The sequence below is a fragment of the Ochlerotatus camptorhynchus genome, unplaced genomic scaffold, assembly GCF_037179485.1.
Source record: "Ochlerotatus camptorhynchus isolate MF236.1 unplaced genomic scaffold, CSIRO-AGI_Acam_v1.1 ptg000045l, whole genome shotgun sequence".
NCBI lineage: Eukaryota > Metazoa > Arthropoda > Insecta > Diptera > Culicidae > Ochlerotatus > Ochlerotatus camptorhynchus.
Window position 1 is genome coordinate 2,758,675 of NW_027040536.1, and position 18,713 is coordinate 2,777,387.

General features: G+C 38.9%; 1 protein-coding gene across 8 annotated transcripts in view; it reads left to right on the forward strand.

Moving 5' to 3' along the window:
- The window catches only part of LOC135714989 (protein sickie-like), a 511,961-nt gene extending 496,064 nt beyond the window's left edge, over positions 1-15,897 (forward strand). For all 8 annotated transcript variants that reach the window (XM_065238435.1, XM_065238394.1, XM_065238411.1 and 5 more), the window contains one exon: positions 13,298-15,897. In XM_065238435.1, coding sequence (XP_065094507.1) covers positions 13,298-13,897 — 600 coding nt within the window. In that variant the 3' untranslated portion in view covers positions 13,898-15,897. The remainder of the gene's footprint in view (positions 1-13,297) is intronic.
- Positions 15,898-18,713: the final 2,816 nt, after the last annotated feature.

Sequence of the window (18,713 nt, forward strand, 5' to 3'; positions counted from 1 at the left end):
TGAAATTGCTGTCCAGAGCGTCTGCTGGAAGATAAGGTTGCTGAAATAAAATGAAGATATAACATGGTGAAATCACCATCGTTGTTGAACTCGTAGCTAATTAGAAGGAAGGAATTAGGTTGTGTCAAAAACGTTTAGAAAAGAGTTGATCAAAAATAAGACGAATTGTAAATTTACTCCACCATTCTTACATTTGACAGAACCAGAGTACCACAATTTTCGGGGTACATTGACATTACACTGGAGCTGTTAAATAGCTCCCGGGTTGGGTATCATCAGAAATTCACTTTCATGATTTTGTAGGTATCCCTAATATCATACTATTATGTGTCCATGGCTCTTGAAGCAAAGCAATGTCCAATTTGCATTGGGCAAATCTTTTACTTAAAATTGCTGAGGCTGCCTTTCAACGATGAAGGATTTCCTGAATAAATCTAGATAGAGCTGGAATTAGGGCGTAACAGCCTTTGTAAACAATACATTCTCTACACAAACCAACATATCCATCGAGTAGGGGAAGTCTTCTCCTACTCGATGGTGATGTCGATTTGCCAGGGAGAGCCATGACTTTCGAGAAAGCATCAAGAGACGTCATTGTCACGTCACGTTTTTAACAGTTTTTAACCATTGAGGATTAGTTCCTCTTTCGTTGGGCTTTGTATGCTTCTTTATGCTGATATTGCGATTACCCGATTTGAATTTGTTTGCGTGGACTTTAATCTGTCGATATTCCGTTAAAGACGATTGTCCACTTTGATTCGATCTAGAATTTGGAATGTTTTCACTTTTTGTATAGCTTTTTTCTCTGATACAGGCATAACCAAACTTATAGACAACATTGAAGTTGTAGTTTTCCAGAGTCTTCATGGATGACCTTCGACGATGCACCTTTTGAGGATCCTCCAAGCATCTACCAGCAATCCGTCATTTTAATTTCCCAACAGAGCAAGAATGTTCTTATTACTATCATCCACGCTTCGGGGAAGGAAACCTTATAAAAAAGCGTGGGTATGACTTTCTCATCAACTTCAACAAGACAGGCAGTTTCCCAGGGTTTGATTCTAGGAATTTCCGCCTTTAACCAATTGATTGTGTCTTCATTTTTGCAGATGATTATATCATTCTCCTTTCGTCGACGAAAAACGCACTTAGTTAGCTCAGTACTTCGGTTGTCGTGAGGCAGAATTCCAAATTCAATTGGAATTCAAAGCATCTCTGTAGGAATTTGTAGATTTGGTATTACCAGATCCTTTTGGTTCAGAGGACTTTTCAGTGGACTTAGATGAGCCTGGTGCCATTCCAGTTAAATCCTTTGCGTTTGAGGATTGTCCAGAACGTCCTTCTCTTACATCCACTAGTCTTTGCTGAACCGAGGATGACTTACCATTGACAAATTTTCTCTATCGGCTAAGCGAGCCAACTTTTTTCGGAGGATTCTTATCGTTGCTGTTTGATCCATTTAGCTCTGCATTTCTTCGACGCTTAGATGGATCTGGGTAGGGAAATGGCTTTTCAAGCATATGACCGTGATTAATTAGGTACTTAAACTTTTTCTTTGCAGCACCGTTAAGCCGTTTCATTGGATGTTTCTGATTAGGGGGTTTTAGTTGATGTTCACCCTTATTACCATCTTTAGTAAGAATGCTACAAAACATCGACACAAGAGTGACGTTGATACCATCCTCGAAATCGTCATCATCATCATACTCGTCTCCAGTTCTATCGCCTTTAGGGGTGTCGAGGACTGATGAGGATTGTTGCATGTCCAAATCGCTGACAACGGTTACATTAAACAGAGATTTGATACGCCGCAGCTCCGGTAGTTTAACGGAACCCTTTGTAAAGTACAGCAGATAAAGAACACTTTCTTTTGGTCCTATTTTCTTTTGTGAAAATATTTTCACGTCTGATGGTTGGACACCATTTGCCTCTAGCTCATCCTTTAGCTCGGATAGCTCAAACAGTGGTAGACCATAGAGGATGATGTGTAATGGTTGCATGCTTGCTGGGGTGAACGTGAAGAACTTCGAATTCGATTGACGAAGCGCCTCGATGGCAGCATCGTAATAGTCCTGCCATAGCCAATATATCCTGCTACGTCCCTGTAAGCTGTGTTCCTGATTTAACTGCCTGCCTAATTTGACTGGTGATAGCTTGTTTGCGGAATAATAACAGTATTTAGCAGTTCACAAGTTTGCTAGGTACCTTTGTTGACAACCGAAATTGATGATAGCCGGCAGTTTTCTTGATTTGTTAACTGGGGTATGCACCGAACAACCCGGGGGCAACTTGACAACCCAGTATATTTCAAGTGTACCCCAATAATTTGGTTCTGGTGGTTCTGTCAAACTCACAAGTTTTCAGAAGAGTTATCTGAATAGGGCGAGTGCGGAAATGATATATAGTAAATGAAATGAAAGTTTAAAATTTACGTTATTGCCGCGCGCCCACCAAACCAGAACGCGCGTGTGGTACACGTGAAGTCCGACGTCAAAACTAACATTAGCGACATAGGAAGTCTAGTGATTTTCAGTCGCATGCGCAGTCATTTTGATTTTCAGTCGTAATGCACAATTCATAATCAGTTTATATTTTTTATGTAGTCTCGTATGTCTTTGAGCAGAACAGAACCAAAAGCTTAAACATATGATTTTTAAATCGAAAATATGTGGTTAACATCGAATGAATCGGAACAAATGAGAATTAAGCGAGAATACTTTCGGTGATTTCGACTACCCAAGTAATCAAAAGTTCCGCATTCAACGATAAAACTCATTTTCAAGTTTAATAAAGTTCGGGTAAAGTTCTGACAGAACTTTCAACTTCCATAAAGTTCAATTAAAGTTCCGACAGAACTTTCATGTTCCATGAATTTCAAATAAAGTTCCGATAGTACTCCAAGCAACTAAAAGATCCACATTCAACGACAAAACCCGCTTTAAAGTTCCATAAAGTGCATATAAAGTTGCAACACAACTTTCTTGCTACTTTAGCAGCTATAGGAACTTCAGCCTCTTGAAGTTCAAAAAAAGTTCCAAAAACTTTTTAGGAACTTCAGGTAAAGCTAAAACAAGGCCACAACAAAGTTCCGATCAAGTTCCCAGCGGAACTTCTTAGCAACTTTTAAGTATCTTAAAAGATCCCTGCGGAACTTCTTAGCAACTTGAAAGTTTCTTAAAAGTTCCGTCATAGCCCACACGAAGCAATCCACACATATATTTTTCAGGAACATACATTAATGTACGTAAATATGAAAGGATCAGTGGGTCAAATGAATCATAATTCTTATATTTATGCAGTGCATCAAGATTCCATCCAAACAAAACAATTTCCTAGATTCAAACCCGTGTGTTTGGCATGCGATCTACGAACGCTAACAAGTGCGTCACAAGTGTGTTGAAATACCCTGCGGGCAAACACCAATTCATCAAGGTGTTGTGTTTCGTATTCAAGTCAGTCAGCTGGCACTGAAAACTCCAACAAGGCAGGATAACAGCTCACTTTAATATATCTCAGATGACGAAGCAGTTCATGCTGGGGCTCTCACGCAGAAGGACTGGGTTTAATTCTTTAAACAGCTCCAATTTTACTACTAATGCTGATAAATCAATACACTTCATACCTGCCTTTAGAAAAAAAACTTTCATAAAGACCTGACTTTAGAATTAACTTTCATAAAAGTGCGAACTAACTATAATGTAGTTGGGAACAAAAACCTTTCTTAGTTTATTTTCTAAAAGTTCAAGTTCCGCCAGAAGCTGCTTATAATGCTTTTTCTAGCTTAAAAAAGTACAACGTTAGTTCAGCGGTGTACTTTGTATGCTGTCGAAGGCCAATTTCAGCCTCTCAAACCGTTTACTTTACAAAAAACGGGAAAAGTATACCTTCATCGCACAACTATGTTCAAAACAATAATCTAAAGGCTGATCAAGAGCAAAATAAAACTGAAGAAACCAAAGTATTTTAATTGCCATTCGTATATAAGATGAAACTCAATCAATCGGTTCAATATGTATGGATTTATTTAATTTCACCACGAAAATCATAAATTCGCTCTTTTCATATGGCATTCTTGCCTGTGGTTTGACATCCACTCATGGTGAAACAAAATTTTTGTTTCTCATAAAGAAACGCCGTTGCGGCGGTGAAGGACAATCCCTTTGTTTACATTATGTAGCGACATCTACTATTTGCAAGTGGGTACGTGAAACTAAGGTTATCTGTCATCTTGCCGGGGACTTGGCACCGAACCATTGTTTATCTCTTCTTCCGGATCATAATCTGAGAGAATATCGAAGTTATTCTCGGTTGCGACCGTTGACTGCACTTATTGACTATTCGAAGAACAGTGTTTGAATACAGATTGACCTGGGGGAGACTTAGTTTAGGACATTTGGCTTGTTTACCTTTGCAAACATCCGTGTTTGAGGTTACCGACGACTGAGACTTAACATAAACACGGTTTGATGTATGACGAGTTTGTTTCTGATGTTGGTGATGTTTGTGCATTTTCCAGTTATCCTCCGAACTGGTGCTACCATCGAACTTGCCACAGCTAAATTAGTTTCTTCATCTCCAACCAATTTCAGCTCTTCCAAAACAAAACAAAGAATGTAAGTAAGCTTCCAGTATTGTGATCCTGAACGGAGCGAGTATCCTTTGTTAATGGGGTGCTTACACTTATGCTATTTAACTAGCGCTAATGAGCTAGCTGCTGGCAAAAAAGCTCACTAGCATAATGTAAACAGGGCATCAGCGTCTAGCAGCATGAAATTTCAGGAGAACTGAAATTCGTGCTAGTTGGCGAGTACACTAGCGCGAGTAAATCCGCGCAGATGTAAACATCTCATAAGTCTCCGTGTGCTTCTCTCCTTTTAGCCTTCTTGTGAATCTTTGTCTTGCCGAACAATCATTGTCATCAGCCCAGCCCGGCTTGAAATCTTCTCAGAAACCGTTGCCGTCTCGTCCAAATCGACCAGTGGGCCTGAAAAGCAATTTAGACGACAAAACCAATATCTCTTCAACGAAACATTTTCAAGGCTGGTGCCTTCGAAGAAGTTTCCTATTACAACGAAAACCGGTGTTATTGGCATAAATAAACAGTTCAATCTTATTTTTTAATCACAATCAGACATTGTGGAGACTTGATTTGAACTGTGCGGTATAACAGTCCCAGTAGTATTTTTGGGGAAAATGGGTTATACAAAGGAATTGATTGCCAAGTACCATCACTTTACAGTGTACAGGAATAGTTCCTTACTTTGCAAAGAAAATATCGCGAACAATTACAGAACTTCTTCGAAGTTCTTTAGAAAAGTTTAGATAACTTTCGACGAGAGATTCAGAATACTTCTGATGGCAAGTTCAAAGATCTTCTAAAGAAAAGTTTCGAGCAGTTTACAGAATCTTATTTCAATTCCCTGAAGTTCACAGAACTTCCGATAAGAAGTAACGAAAAATTCACAGAATATCCCTGAAGTTCCAAAAACTTCATTAAAATTCCATGAAGTTCCTACGGAAAGTTCAAAGAACCGTTGAGAAGTTCCAAGAACTGCCGACACGAGGTTCTCAGAACGTCTGACGATAAGATCAGCTATCTTCTGATGAGAAGTCCAGAGAACTTCCTATGAGAAATTCCAAGATTTTCTGACAACTGACTTCTGACGAAACATTCAGAGAATTGACTAGATGTTCATAGTACGGTCAGAGAACTTTCCATGAGAAGTTGACAAAACTTCCAAGGAGAAGTTCATAGAACTTCCAACAAGAAGTCCAGAGGACTTCCGAGGAGAAGTTTAGAGAACTGTCAAGGAGAGGTTGAGAGAACTTCCGAGGAGAATATCAGAGAACCTCCGGCGAGAAGTTCAAAGATATTCCAAGGAGTAGTTCAAAGCTAAAGAGAAGAAATTTAGCAAAAATCCAAGGAGAAGTTCAGAGAAGTTCTAAGAACATCCGCTGAAAATTCAGAGATCTTCCGATGCGAACTACGCACATTTACGACGAGTAGTTCAGACAGAAGATTTCAAACTTTCAGACAATAAAATATAACCTATTAGTAAGCTTTTGGCATATTTATTTCATTCAACTTCAATACCATAACAGAAACGCTCGCACCTTACGCTTAACTCCACTCATTAGGTTCTGTACAACATCTGGCTGCAGCTTATTCTGCATGGAAACCCACTTTTTCTTCATGTCTTTCTCAGATCCTCCGTAGTACCTGCTTCATAATAACCCAGTATTTTTCGATGGGCCTTAGTTCAGGTGCGTTGGGGGGGGGGGAGGGGGCTTAGTACCAACATTTGAATAGTGGCACGAAGCTAGATCCGGCCAGAAGATCGTAGGGTCCTCGTGTTGCTTCAGCAGAGGAAGCAGACACTTCTGTAGACACTCCCCGTTTACAGTCTCGGTAGTCACGAACGGCGCACTCCGTTTGCCATATGAGCAGATCGCAGGTAATTTTCTACAGCGTTTTTCTGTGATGCAATTTGATGTGGGACACCCTTTAATCTGCAGCAATATCCAACCCAATTAGGCAACAAGTTTCTTGGCAAACACGGTACATGAAATAGGGGAAATATGATGTTGCGGAAAAGTCCATTGCGGGATTTCATATTCTTGCTGACAGTTTCAATCTCTTGCTGCTTCCTCCCGAATAAGATGCATATAACTTTTCCGAATTTATTTTCGGCAGCCGATCAGATTGTCCAGGAAGCTGTTGAAAAATAATCCAACCCATGGAAGAACGCCCCTATTGGGGCCAAGCCGTAACAAACTTTACGGCAGCATGGAACAGCTGCAGCGATCAGCGAATCGAATTCCGCAATCATAAATGAAATTTGATGCTCGTGCATATGTGTGTGTATGAGAGCAGATTTTGTTTAGGTTGAATTCTTTTGAAAATCCGAGATTTTCTCTAATACGCCAAACTCAAACAAAATGAGGATAATACCATAGAGGTAACTCTAAGACTACTAGGTCCCGAAGAAACGTGCTCAACTTTTTGGTTCAGCTCTGGTAGTATCTTCGGTCCCAAGCTGATCGATGCACCCCTCGAAACATAGAAAAATCCACAAACCCCTCATTCTATCTGTCAAACGATGTACTTGGGACCGATATCCTAGTCAAGTGTGAGCCAATTTAAAATCGTTAGTTTTCACCGGTTGCTTTTACCATCATTACAAAAGTGAACGTCAGTTTTTGAATCACCCTTAACTGGAATTTACTATATTTCATACGTCAAACCAGTTGTTAATTTTTGCTCAAGTACTAATCCAAGATATTTCACTTGGTTTGACCAGGAAATTGGAACTCCGTTCATAGTGACTATGTGACTACTACTAGGTTTCAAAACCGAAGCTCTAGGCTTATGTGGAAATATTATAAGTTGAGTTTTGGAAGCGTTGGGAGAAATCTTCCATTTTTGTAAATAAGAAGAGAAAATATCTAAACTTTTCTGAAGTCTGCTGCAAATAACACGAAGACTTCTTCCTTTAGCGGAAATGCCTGTGTCATCAGCGAACAAAGATTTGTGGCAACCCTGAGGCAAATCAGGGAGGTCCGAAGTGAAAATGTTATACAATATAGGCCCAAGAATGCTACCCTGAGGAACTCCTGCTCTAACAGGTAGTCGATTAGATTTGGAATTTTGATAATTTACCTGCAGATTTCTGTCAGTTAAATAATTTTGAACTAATTTCATAATATAAAGTGGAAAATAAAAAAACCAAAAAAGGGTTTGGAGCTCGTGTCTAATTTAGAAACATTATTTTCAAAAGTTTTGTTCCTCAGGGCAGAGAATCGCTTTTTTATTTGTTTTTGCAAATCCCGCCAGATAACATTCATGGCAGCATAGCGTGTTCTTTGATATTGTCTCCTACGGACATTTTTAAGACGGATCAAGAGCTGAAGATCTTCGTCTATTATAATTGAATCGAATTTTACCTCGCATTTTGGTACTGAGGCAGCGCTTGCTTCAACTATAGAAGAAGTCAGAGATTCAAGAGCATAATCAACATCATTTTTGGTTTGGATCGAAGTTATATTCCATAAATGTTCGATATTGCTCCCAATCAGCTCTATGGTAATTGAAAGTAGAACTGTTGAAATGTTTCTTGGGATATTTCAAAAGTTACTGGAAGCTCAACTTTTTGGCTCAGCTCTGGTACTATCTTCGGTCCCAAGCTAATCGATGCACCCCTCGAAACATGGGAAAATCCTTGAACCCCTTATTTTATTGGTCCAAATTTCATAGCGAATCAAACGAACATAGTGTAGTACTGGAATTTATACTAGAATGGGGTACGTTATTTGATTTGCTTGGGACCAATAGGCTAGTCAAGTAGTGAGCCAATTTAAAATCGTTAGTTTCGAATTGATTGTTGGCTTAGGTCAGTAGTCTAGCTCCTACTTTAGGATCCAAGGGTTCTGTGTTCGAACTGATAGAGGGAAGATTTTTTTTTAAAAGCAATGATTTCATCATAGAAGTATGAAGAAGGATTAAGTTGCTACTGATTATATATGATTGGTTGATTATTTGCAAGCGAGCGTAGGCGGATGTAACACCTGACTATGTCCGTCTCCTCTACAATATCTCACGAGGGTGGAATAAGGAAGAACATAATGATGCCAGTAAAAGAAGCAACTAATCATTTTTTAATCGAATCTAGCAGCTGGTCTAGCTGAACTTATTTATCAGCCAAGGAATGCATGCACCAGTTGCGTGAGCTCCGATGATTCATCATTGCAGAATATACAAGCAGCAATCTGCTCAAAGCTACCCACGCAAATGTTATTCTGCAAAATCTGGACGCTACTATTTGTTGCACACGATCTTAGTGAAGGTCCTGATAAGCGGGATCTGGTTGTGTATGAGAATTGGTAATGTATCATGTAACTGCGTATTGTTCCTGTAGAAAAACCTTTGCAAGCATGCATTACAATCAACAAACTTTTCAACGTCTATGATTGCTAAGTGTATAAAAAGTTCACGCAGTATTCGCTCCATACAATACCAAACCATATTCTGTACTAGCTAGTGAAAAAAAAAAATGAATTGAGTCAAGGCGATTGGTAACACAGTTAGGCGATGAAAACGATGATTTTGTGTGTAATTATTTTTCCTCCGGATTTTTTCTTCATTGATCTCAATGAGGACACAAAGGACTTTCCGAAAATACATGACAAAACGTTCGTTTGGAATTTGGTTTGGCGGTGCTCAAGTATCAAGGCGCCAACTTTGACTGTTGTAGAGATCGGAAAATGATAATCGAAAGATACCCGAAAATCTAGTACAAAGTCCAGTTGAATTTTTCATATTCTTTGTTCTCACAAACTACACAATAAATCCTTTGATAATACATCCCAAAATGTTGGCTTAGGATCTGACAAAGAGGGTCAGAAAGTACCAAAGCGCTAACTTTAACTGTCATGCACCTGTGGAACCTTACCGGGAAAGTTTACTAGAATTTTTCCTGGATGATGGATCATTCTCATCATCCGTGAGCAAATCAAATTGATTGCTCAAATTAATTTCATCAGAAGGGGGATCAAGAGTTTGCCCTTTACTTTTGTGCTTAGGCACCATGGAGGCAGTAAGTTTTTTTTTATCCAAATCGACTTCCAAGCAGATTACTATAAGAATCTGAAGGATCTGAGAGGAATTTTTCAAATCGATATCCAAGAAGAATTACCTCGGGTAGGGTCCAAACAACGATCGAAGAGGAATAAGAGTCAACCAAGGCAGAACATTTGCATGTATATTGAGCGCTGAAAAGTGCTGTTTAAATTTGTTGTACCTTTAGCACTTCCTTCAGTAAAAAGCAAATATATCCGCACGGCAGAAGAACACGATGCGGACTGTGCTGTAATATTAATGATTTTTCACTTCGGTTCACCCACGGGAAATATTCTCCACTTCGAACGAGGATATATCCCCCTTTTTTCATGCGATCGTATAAGGATAGAACAGAACAATGGAACTTCGGATCCAAAAGTGTTTCCATACTATTTCTGTGAACACTAGCGAACCTAGCGGAAAAATGCAAGCTTTGCCTGCACTTTATATGGGCAGCATGGTTTGATGGTGTGAGCATCCATAGAAAACCCGTGTGAAGTATAGTCGCTATATTTATAGTCTGGCGGATAGAATTTCGATCTATCAAAAAGCGGAACCAATTCAATTTATTGTAGACCAACAATTGAAAAAGTACTATCAACTTTAATAAACAAAGTGTTGATTATTCTTGCCTCGCCAATTGAAGGCAAATTACCCGCATCATCGGATAGAGGAAACTTTCCCCAGCTCAAAGATGGTGTTAGTTTGCGAAGCGTGCCTGCGTTCTGCAATAGCAAGTTTTGTTCGCAATAGCTGATGTGCTCTTTTCTGTTGTTGGTCGTGATTTGCTCGATTGGTTCCGCTATTTGACAGCTCAATTGGTTCCCGAGATTCTATCCGCCAGACTATTAATATAGCGACTATAGTGTGAAGCGCAAAAATGCTCTCCCACTTTTTGATAGAATGATTCGTTCTCACTTCCACTGCTGTTCTGTGGTATAAGCTTAAATAAATATTGAATACAAAAATTTTGCAATTTAAGAGAGTAGCCATTCACATTTCAAACGATATAATCAAGATAGTTAGTTTTGTTGCAGTGCAGTCGAATATTGATTCCCTGGGGAGAACTTCCCTAGCAGCCACTGAACCATTGTGGTTACTTGTTTGTAACTTATTCCAGTCAAAATCAAGTTGCAGCAAACTTATTGCGATGGAAGTGTGCTACTTGATTTGGTTCAAACTTCTACAGTAACGAATATATTTACGTGATTGTTCCGTTAATTTTAGAGCATATGGTGAAAATATTCTTATTTTTGACGTAGGATTACGTCTGTGATTTCTATATGGGGGTACACTTTGTGAAAACCGAAAATGGTACATGTAACAAAATTATGAAAGATTTTGAACGCTAATAACTCAGCTGCCCCTGAACCAATTTCAATAATTTTATCACCAATCGGTCAAATATATTTCTATGCATCGTTAAATCTACAAGTTTATCATTTTTCAAATTGTCACTATTGAAAATTGCACGGATGTGCAACTTTTGCTATGATAATTAAAATTATCACCAATTGCCAGCGAAAAGCGATTTCCCTAACACAGATTTCAATGTTGGTCTCACCAAACGGTGTTTATTCAACCACCTCGTAGTGAGTGGTGGCGTTCTCCAGTACACAACGAAAGGAGGAAGAAGCCGCACCCCTATTTATCGGAATCAGTAGCTCTTTGTGAGTTGCTGTGGGCCATCTATGTCAAGCGCGTCATACTAAAGAGTATAAGCACTAATTCCTATTGCTACACAAAACACAAGTTCCTGCTGCAGTTAACAAATAAGATTTATTATATAAGACCACGTAGTCCTACGTCATCATTGCGTACAACCCCATAGGGCTATCCCTTGTAGTTTTTTTTAGGAGGGAGTATCATACCTGCGATAATTTTGTTCAAAAGCTTCAAAACAAAGTCTATGTAAGAACGCATAAAATGAATATTTACATCCATTCTTCTCAAAAAAGCAGAAGTACTCCTAGTTATTCCATTTTTTTTTTCCTGCCTTCATCCGTATGCCCAAGTGATTCCAAAGACTTTCCAATGTGTTTTGACGGTATTGGGATCAAGAAGCAGTGTTAGATTTTTAATAATATCCTGTCAATTTGCTATTCTTTATCAAATCTAATCGAAAAATCAATAAGTTTAGAAGTCATCTTTGATAGAAAATCCAAGTGTTTAATCAAACCCGCTCAAAAAAAGAAAGGTAAAGTGCAGGTTGAGCTTAGTATGACGGAAATTCGATCTTAACCCCACGTGACAGAGCGCAAACACCGTTGTGGGTTTTCGTCATGTCTCGCTTTACCAGTTGACTAATAAAGGGTGATACGGTCAAAATTTGGTCAAGGGAAAACGCGTGTAAATCGGTGAAATCGTTTATTTAAAAAATCAAATTAAATTTCTTTTTCAAGTTCAATTAGTATAAAATTCAAGAAAAATATTCAGTTAGGCTTCCGCTTTTCCAAATCCGAATTGCTGGGCCTTACGCTTGACCCCTGCCATCAGATTTTGTACAGCCACCTTGTCCACCTTCTTCGCCGCAGAAAGCCAGTTTGCCTTGAACTGCTGCTCGCCCTTAGCAGTTTTTTTGGTCTTCTTTAGGTTCCGCTTGACAATAGCCCAGTATTTCTCAATTGGGCGGAGCTCTGGCGTGTTGGGAGGGTTCTTGTCCTTGGGAACCACCTGCACGTTGTTGGCGGCGTACCACTCCATGGCCTTTTTACCGTAATGGCAAGATGCCAAATCCGGCCAAAACAGTACGGAACAACCGTGTTTCTTCAGGAAAGGCAGCAGACGTTTATTCAAACACTCTTTCACGTAAATTTCTTGGTTGACAGTCCCGGAAGCTATGAAAATGCTGCTTTTCAAGCCACAGGTACAGATGGCTTGCCAAACCAGATATTTCTTTGCGAACTTTGACAGTTTCATGTGCTTGAAAACATCTGCTACCTTTCCCTTTCCTTTTGCCGTATAAAACTCCTGTCCCGGAAGCTGCTTGTAGTCGGCTTTGACGTAGGTTTCGTCGTCCATTACCACGCAGTCAAACTTCGTCAGCATCGTCGTGTACAGCCTCCGGGATCGCGCTTTGGCCGTCGTATTTTGTTTATCATCGCGATTTGGAGTCACTACCTTCTTGTAAGTCGATAGTCCGGCTCGTTTTTTGGCTCGATGCACGGTTGTAGACGATGCACCCAGCTTATTTGCGGCATCTCGGAGAGAGAGGTTAGGGTTTCGCTTGAAACTACCGGCAACTCTCTTTGTCGTCTCAGCGGCTTCCGGTTTTCGATTTCCCCCCGATCCAGACTTCCTGGCTGTTGACAAACGTTCCCCAAACACTTTAATTACATTTGTAACGGTTGATTTGGCAACTTTTAGCGATTTTGCCAACTTTGCGTGCGAGTAGCTCGGATTTTCGCGATGCGCGAGCAAAATTTTGATACGCTGCTCTTCTTGCTTGGACGGCATTTTGACAACTGAAGAGTGAATTCCAAAATCAAAATAGAAGCAACATTCTACACACACACACCTTCAAAATGAGGGGTGTTCAGGTTTTTTAAATGCAAAATTGAAAGAAATACGTCAAGTTGATATTGACCAAATTTTGACCGTATCACCCTTTACGCCAAAGTAACCCATATATTATTCAAGAGCGACAACATTTCACAAACAACCTCTTTTTACTTTTTTCAGGTCCTGACGGCCAACCACATGGAACCGGTGAAGGGTTTCCTCGGCCGGTACCTTCGCCGGAAGTTGTTCAACATGGAGCTGCACTCCCAAACGCTCCAACCCCAGCTGGAGAAGGTCCTGAAGTGGCTGCCATCCGTTTGGCAGCACATCAACAGTTTCCTCGAAACGCACAATAGCAGCGACGTCACCATCGGACCCCGTCTGTTCCTGTCCTGTCCGATGAACTTGCAGGATTCGCAAAGTTGGTTCACCGACGTGTGGAACTACCATCTGGCTCCATATCTAATGGAAGCCGTTCGAGAAGGAGTGCAGCTATACGGACGCCGTGGGGGAAGCTGGGTGGATCCTTGCACCTTCGTCCGGGAAACGTACCCATGGCCCATTGGACCGACAACGGTGCCACAGCTAAGGCAAATCACTGCCGACGATGTGGGCTTGGAGGCGAGTGCTCCAGCCAATTCCGAAAACCAGGATCCTCTGCTGAACATGCTTATGCGGCTGCAGGAAGCGGCCAACTACAATGGCAACCAGGAGCCGGACTCCGACTGTGCCAGCCTGGATTCGAACATGACCCACGACAGCTCGGCTGGCGCAGATTAAAGGGAATAAGTTTTTTCAGGATCGAAATTGCGAGATAATTTGGCACTCCAATGGGAACAACGTACAGGTGATGATTAAAAACGGAGGAGGCGTGTGTGTTTTTAATTATATACAAAAGCCTTCTCATTTGTATTGGTAATTAAAAGGCAAAGCAAAAATCATTACGTTTCAAATGAAGCGAGAGAAAATTGAGCCATTTTGATCTTTTATTTTATTCGAAATGATTAATTAGCCTGCAATAGCAAGCAATCATATAAATTATTAAAGTTTTACAAACTCATCACCACTGTGTAAGTGTGCTCTCGAACAATGGATGATGCAAAACTGGAACAATGAAGCAGAATGAACCGTGGATGCGAATAATTAATTAAAATGTGAAGAAGTAGACATCAAAAATAATAATTAAATTTATCGGGATTCATCGGTTATTGACAAGTGGTGTGAGGTTAAAAGTAATTGAACATAAATATGTTGTGAGTACTGCCTCCGGTAGATGTATTTGCAACATGGGTTTAAATTAAAATGAATGAGCTTGAGCTCAATCGGAGTAAATTTTGCATTTGTATTTCTTGATTGGACTAATTAAAAAATGTATCACCAAACTTGATGAATTTTTGAAACAAATACACACGTCGACTCACCCATTCGTTTCCTATGAATAAAGTTATCATTCATGCTTAGATGTTTTTTTTTTATCGATGAAAAAGCAGTAAAAAAAACAAGAATGGAAACTGGAAACAATAATTAATGTGTAGAACTGTGACGCACCCAAAAGTGTAACCCAACCCCTTCTGCAGCTGTTTTGTAGGATGTCCGAAATTGACTGACGATGTAGAACATGAATGTAAAATAATGCTTAACACACTTGTTAGACTGTAAATATACACTCACAAGCGACGGGATTCACGGCAGAAATCTTTACACTAAGGGAACTGTTTAGCTAGATAACGGAATAAATTATATTTAAGGAGTAAGACCATACTCACCAAGTTAGGCAATGTAACACTCTCTAACATACACACACACAAATACACCTAAGTACGCGTATCTCAGTGTAGATTTTTGTACCGCATTGTAGAATTGCTTCAAAAGCTTTAATATTCGACTTATATTTAACGCCAATTCGGATACTCTCACTCACAACCATTCACTAATACAATAACTTATTCTATATACAAGAATAAATTAAGTCAGAGTTGAAACATTTCCATTTAACTGCAAAAATAAGCATTAACCTCTATGTGTTTAACATACGTATCAACCGACAGCTAATCAGAGCATGCAATTCTGCCCCCCTTATTCGAAAAATTTCCAAAGAAACATCAACCAACTTTTGTTCTACTTAGCAAGTTAAAAAAAAAGAATCCATTGTCTCATTGACCAGCACTCCAAAATCAAAACACAACCGACATGCATTCATCATCTATCGCGCATGACAACAAATCTAAAATTATTGGCGCAATTGCCTTGCCTGCTCGAGAAATTGAATTCGTCACGACCGGCGGCGGTGGAAATTAAGGTCAACCGGTCAGCCGGGAATGGTTTTGCGAAATCTTATGAAATGGAAGCAAGCTTCGCTCATGCGGCCGATAGTAAATTGTTTTAATTGAGCTGCGTGCAAGTGCGGCACAACTTTAAACCAAACAATTGAGGACAGCGCAGTAAATCAATAAACGAGAATAAGATTGAAGGGAAGCTGATTGAATCTAATCTGTAATATGCCAATTTATTATTACGAACTAACTATTGATAACTATTGAACATTATTATTAATATATTGGAGAAAAGTATTCGGATGCGGACTACAAAATTGGTAAAGAAGGCAAGAAGACAAAGTGCATGCAAAGAGAAGAACAACAATTATTGAAGGGGATAAACTTTATTGCTATATTATTATACAACAAACCAGAACATCAATCTATATTAGGGGAAAATGGACCCCATCTTTATTGAGTATCGACTTCAATAAAAAACCAACCAATGGAACGTGATTTAAATTATTTGAAACATGAAGGTGGTATGTTTTCAATCCGAAATGTCCCTTTTCGATGCAATTATCAACAATCAAACTAAGCGGCATTGGCATCATATTAAAGTGTGGAATTGTTACATCCTCTGGAATGTAATAGTGATGCTAAAAAAGATTGTGGCAAGCACAGTAGGCATTGGTTGTCCGGATAAGTGCATTTGTTTACATCATGACTTCGCCGAAGCAAGCACGTTGCGATTCAATCCTGCACACTCGAAACGAAGATCCCGGTCTATCCGCTCCTGGCCGTTTTTTATCAAATCTCTGGCCAGAAATTTTATACCTTGGTCGACCGGAAGAGTGCCCCGGAAGTATGTTAAATCAAAAAGAAGTCGAAATTCCTCAAACGTTTCTTGTCTGGCAAGCAATCTGCAGTTGTGGGCTGAAAAGTGAAACTTTCGCTACTTCTGGGACCAAGAACCAGGGCGAGTGCCTACGGAAGAGACTGTTACCTTTTCTGGAGCAACATGAAGTGGATATTCTGGCCGGACTTGGCAAAGCGGCCACTACTCAAATTCTACCAAACAGTGGTACAGCAAAAATGGCGTCACAGGGGTTCCCAGGGAGATGAATCCGATCAAAACTCTGGAAATAAGGCCAATTGAGGAATTGTGAAGCACATACTGAAGAAAAAGGGTGGAACTGCATTTGGGTTGTTTAACGATACAACGTTTGAAAAATTCAAGTAAATTTCTGCGAGATATAGCGCACATAAAATTAACGCTAGATTTTGCATAAACTTAAACGATATTTCATGTAAATTTAAGCGTAATTTCATTTAAATTAGCAATATTGTTTGCAAGCTTGTAAACGATTTCGTTGTTTATGCCAACTGTAGCTCAAAATTAAACGAGGGGAGATTTTACGCTATACACACCAAAAAATTCTGAATTTTACTGGCGATGTAAACATCCATGCATGCAAACATTCATACATGTAAACTTCCTTTTCACGTAAACTAGCAGCTTGCAAGAAATGTTGCAAACAAAAGTGGACAGTTGCATACAATATATGGAATATTGCGTGACATGTCTCATAAATTTACACGATCTATAATCTAAACTTGTATGATATATGACGCTCCATTTATGTGCATCATAGTAACGGAAATTTACACTACTTTTTTTAGCTGTGTCGATAAAATTCAGATTTTTTTCCTTGTTTTGAGATAAATACATATTCGTTATCTGCATTAAAAATGGAATCGAAATCAAAAATTTCATCAATTTTAGTACACTGTAACTATTTTAAATAAGTACGATTATATTAGCAAAAATCACCATCTTAGCTCCTCTCGGTGGGACTTTGTATGGGAGCGAGCTGTCAACGAATAGATTTAGTGTCAACGATCAAAAATTTAAATCTTGATTTAAAAATCGAGATGAATGTCTATGGGATTGATAAAAATATCTTTGTGCTCAGAAAACGAAGCTCTATCAGATGATATATTGAAATTAGTATGTTTTTCGAAGTTAAACAAACCGATTGTGATTTTTTTTATAGGGGAAATGGCTCTAATGTTGTCTTAAGGATATAAGATTGAGACCATCGCTAAAAATCTGCTATTTATCCATTTTATCTAGATGAACGCGTCATTGGGACGGTAATAATGGTTATTTTTGGTCGCTATTGAAAATTTAGTCAACTGATGAATTTATGTATTGGTCCAAATTCGGAGCATTTAGGCCGAAATTACATCCATTTCCCCTATCTGTATTTAGTTGAAATTCAAACATTTTTTTACATTCTACCTTATTCATTTACTCAATTTAATAATATCTTAGTAATTCTTTCCACGGGAAGAAAAAATAACTCTTCAAATGGTACACAGCTAAAAAAAAGTAGTGTAAATTTCCGTTACTATGATGCACATAAATGGAGCGTCATATATCATACAAGTTTAGATTATAGATCGTGTAAATTTATGAGACATGTCATGTAATATCCCATATATTGTATGCAACTGTCCACTTTTGTTTGCAACATTTCTTGCAAGTTGCTAGTTTACGCGAAAAGGAAGTTTACATGTATGAATGTTTGCATGCATGGATGTTTACATCGCCAGTAAAATTCAGATTTTTTTGGTGTGTAGTAATGAAATTATGCAAAGTTGCTTAATTAGGCAAAGTTTTCACGCCCACAATCTGAATGAGTTCTACCAACCCCATAGGTGTAGATATGACAACTTTTTTATTAGAACAGCTTTGGTTTCTATAAAGGTGCCCATCTTAGTGGGCGTTGGCCAAGTTTGGATTTTTTCAGATATAATCCTAAATAGGACCTAGATTATTTAATACTCTAGTTACCTGAAGTCCGTGCTCTGTCACAATATTACATTGTAATTAATCAACATTCAATGGGTAAAATACATTAATTTGGGTTGAATTTGAAGGAAATGGAACTTGTAGTATAAAGCGCACTGCGCACTGGACGATTCTGAGGCCTGGCCAAGTAAGTGGGGTTTGAATTTATTTGAAAAAAATATATGGCCAATATAGCGCATATTTAAAGAATTGCATAATTCTAATTATTTGATTACTGTGTAGAAAATATGTTTGGAAATTTGCATGTACATTTTATTCAGCCAGTTATATATTTAAACATTCAAACCATTGCTATTCAGTATTTGAGACAAGACAGATCTTAGGGGAAGCGTATCCCAATGTTATAGTTTCCCTTTATTAAATAGTTCAGATAGGCTAGAAATGACAGGTTCATAGTGAGAGAACCATATGGTGCCCGTTCATTGATCACCTTTTAGATCAAAATCACATCGTTAGTAAATCT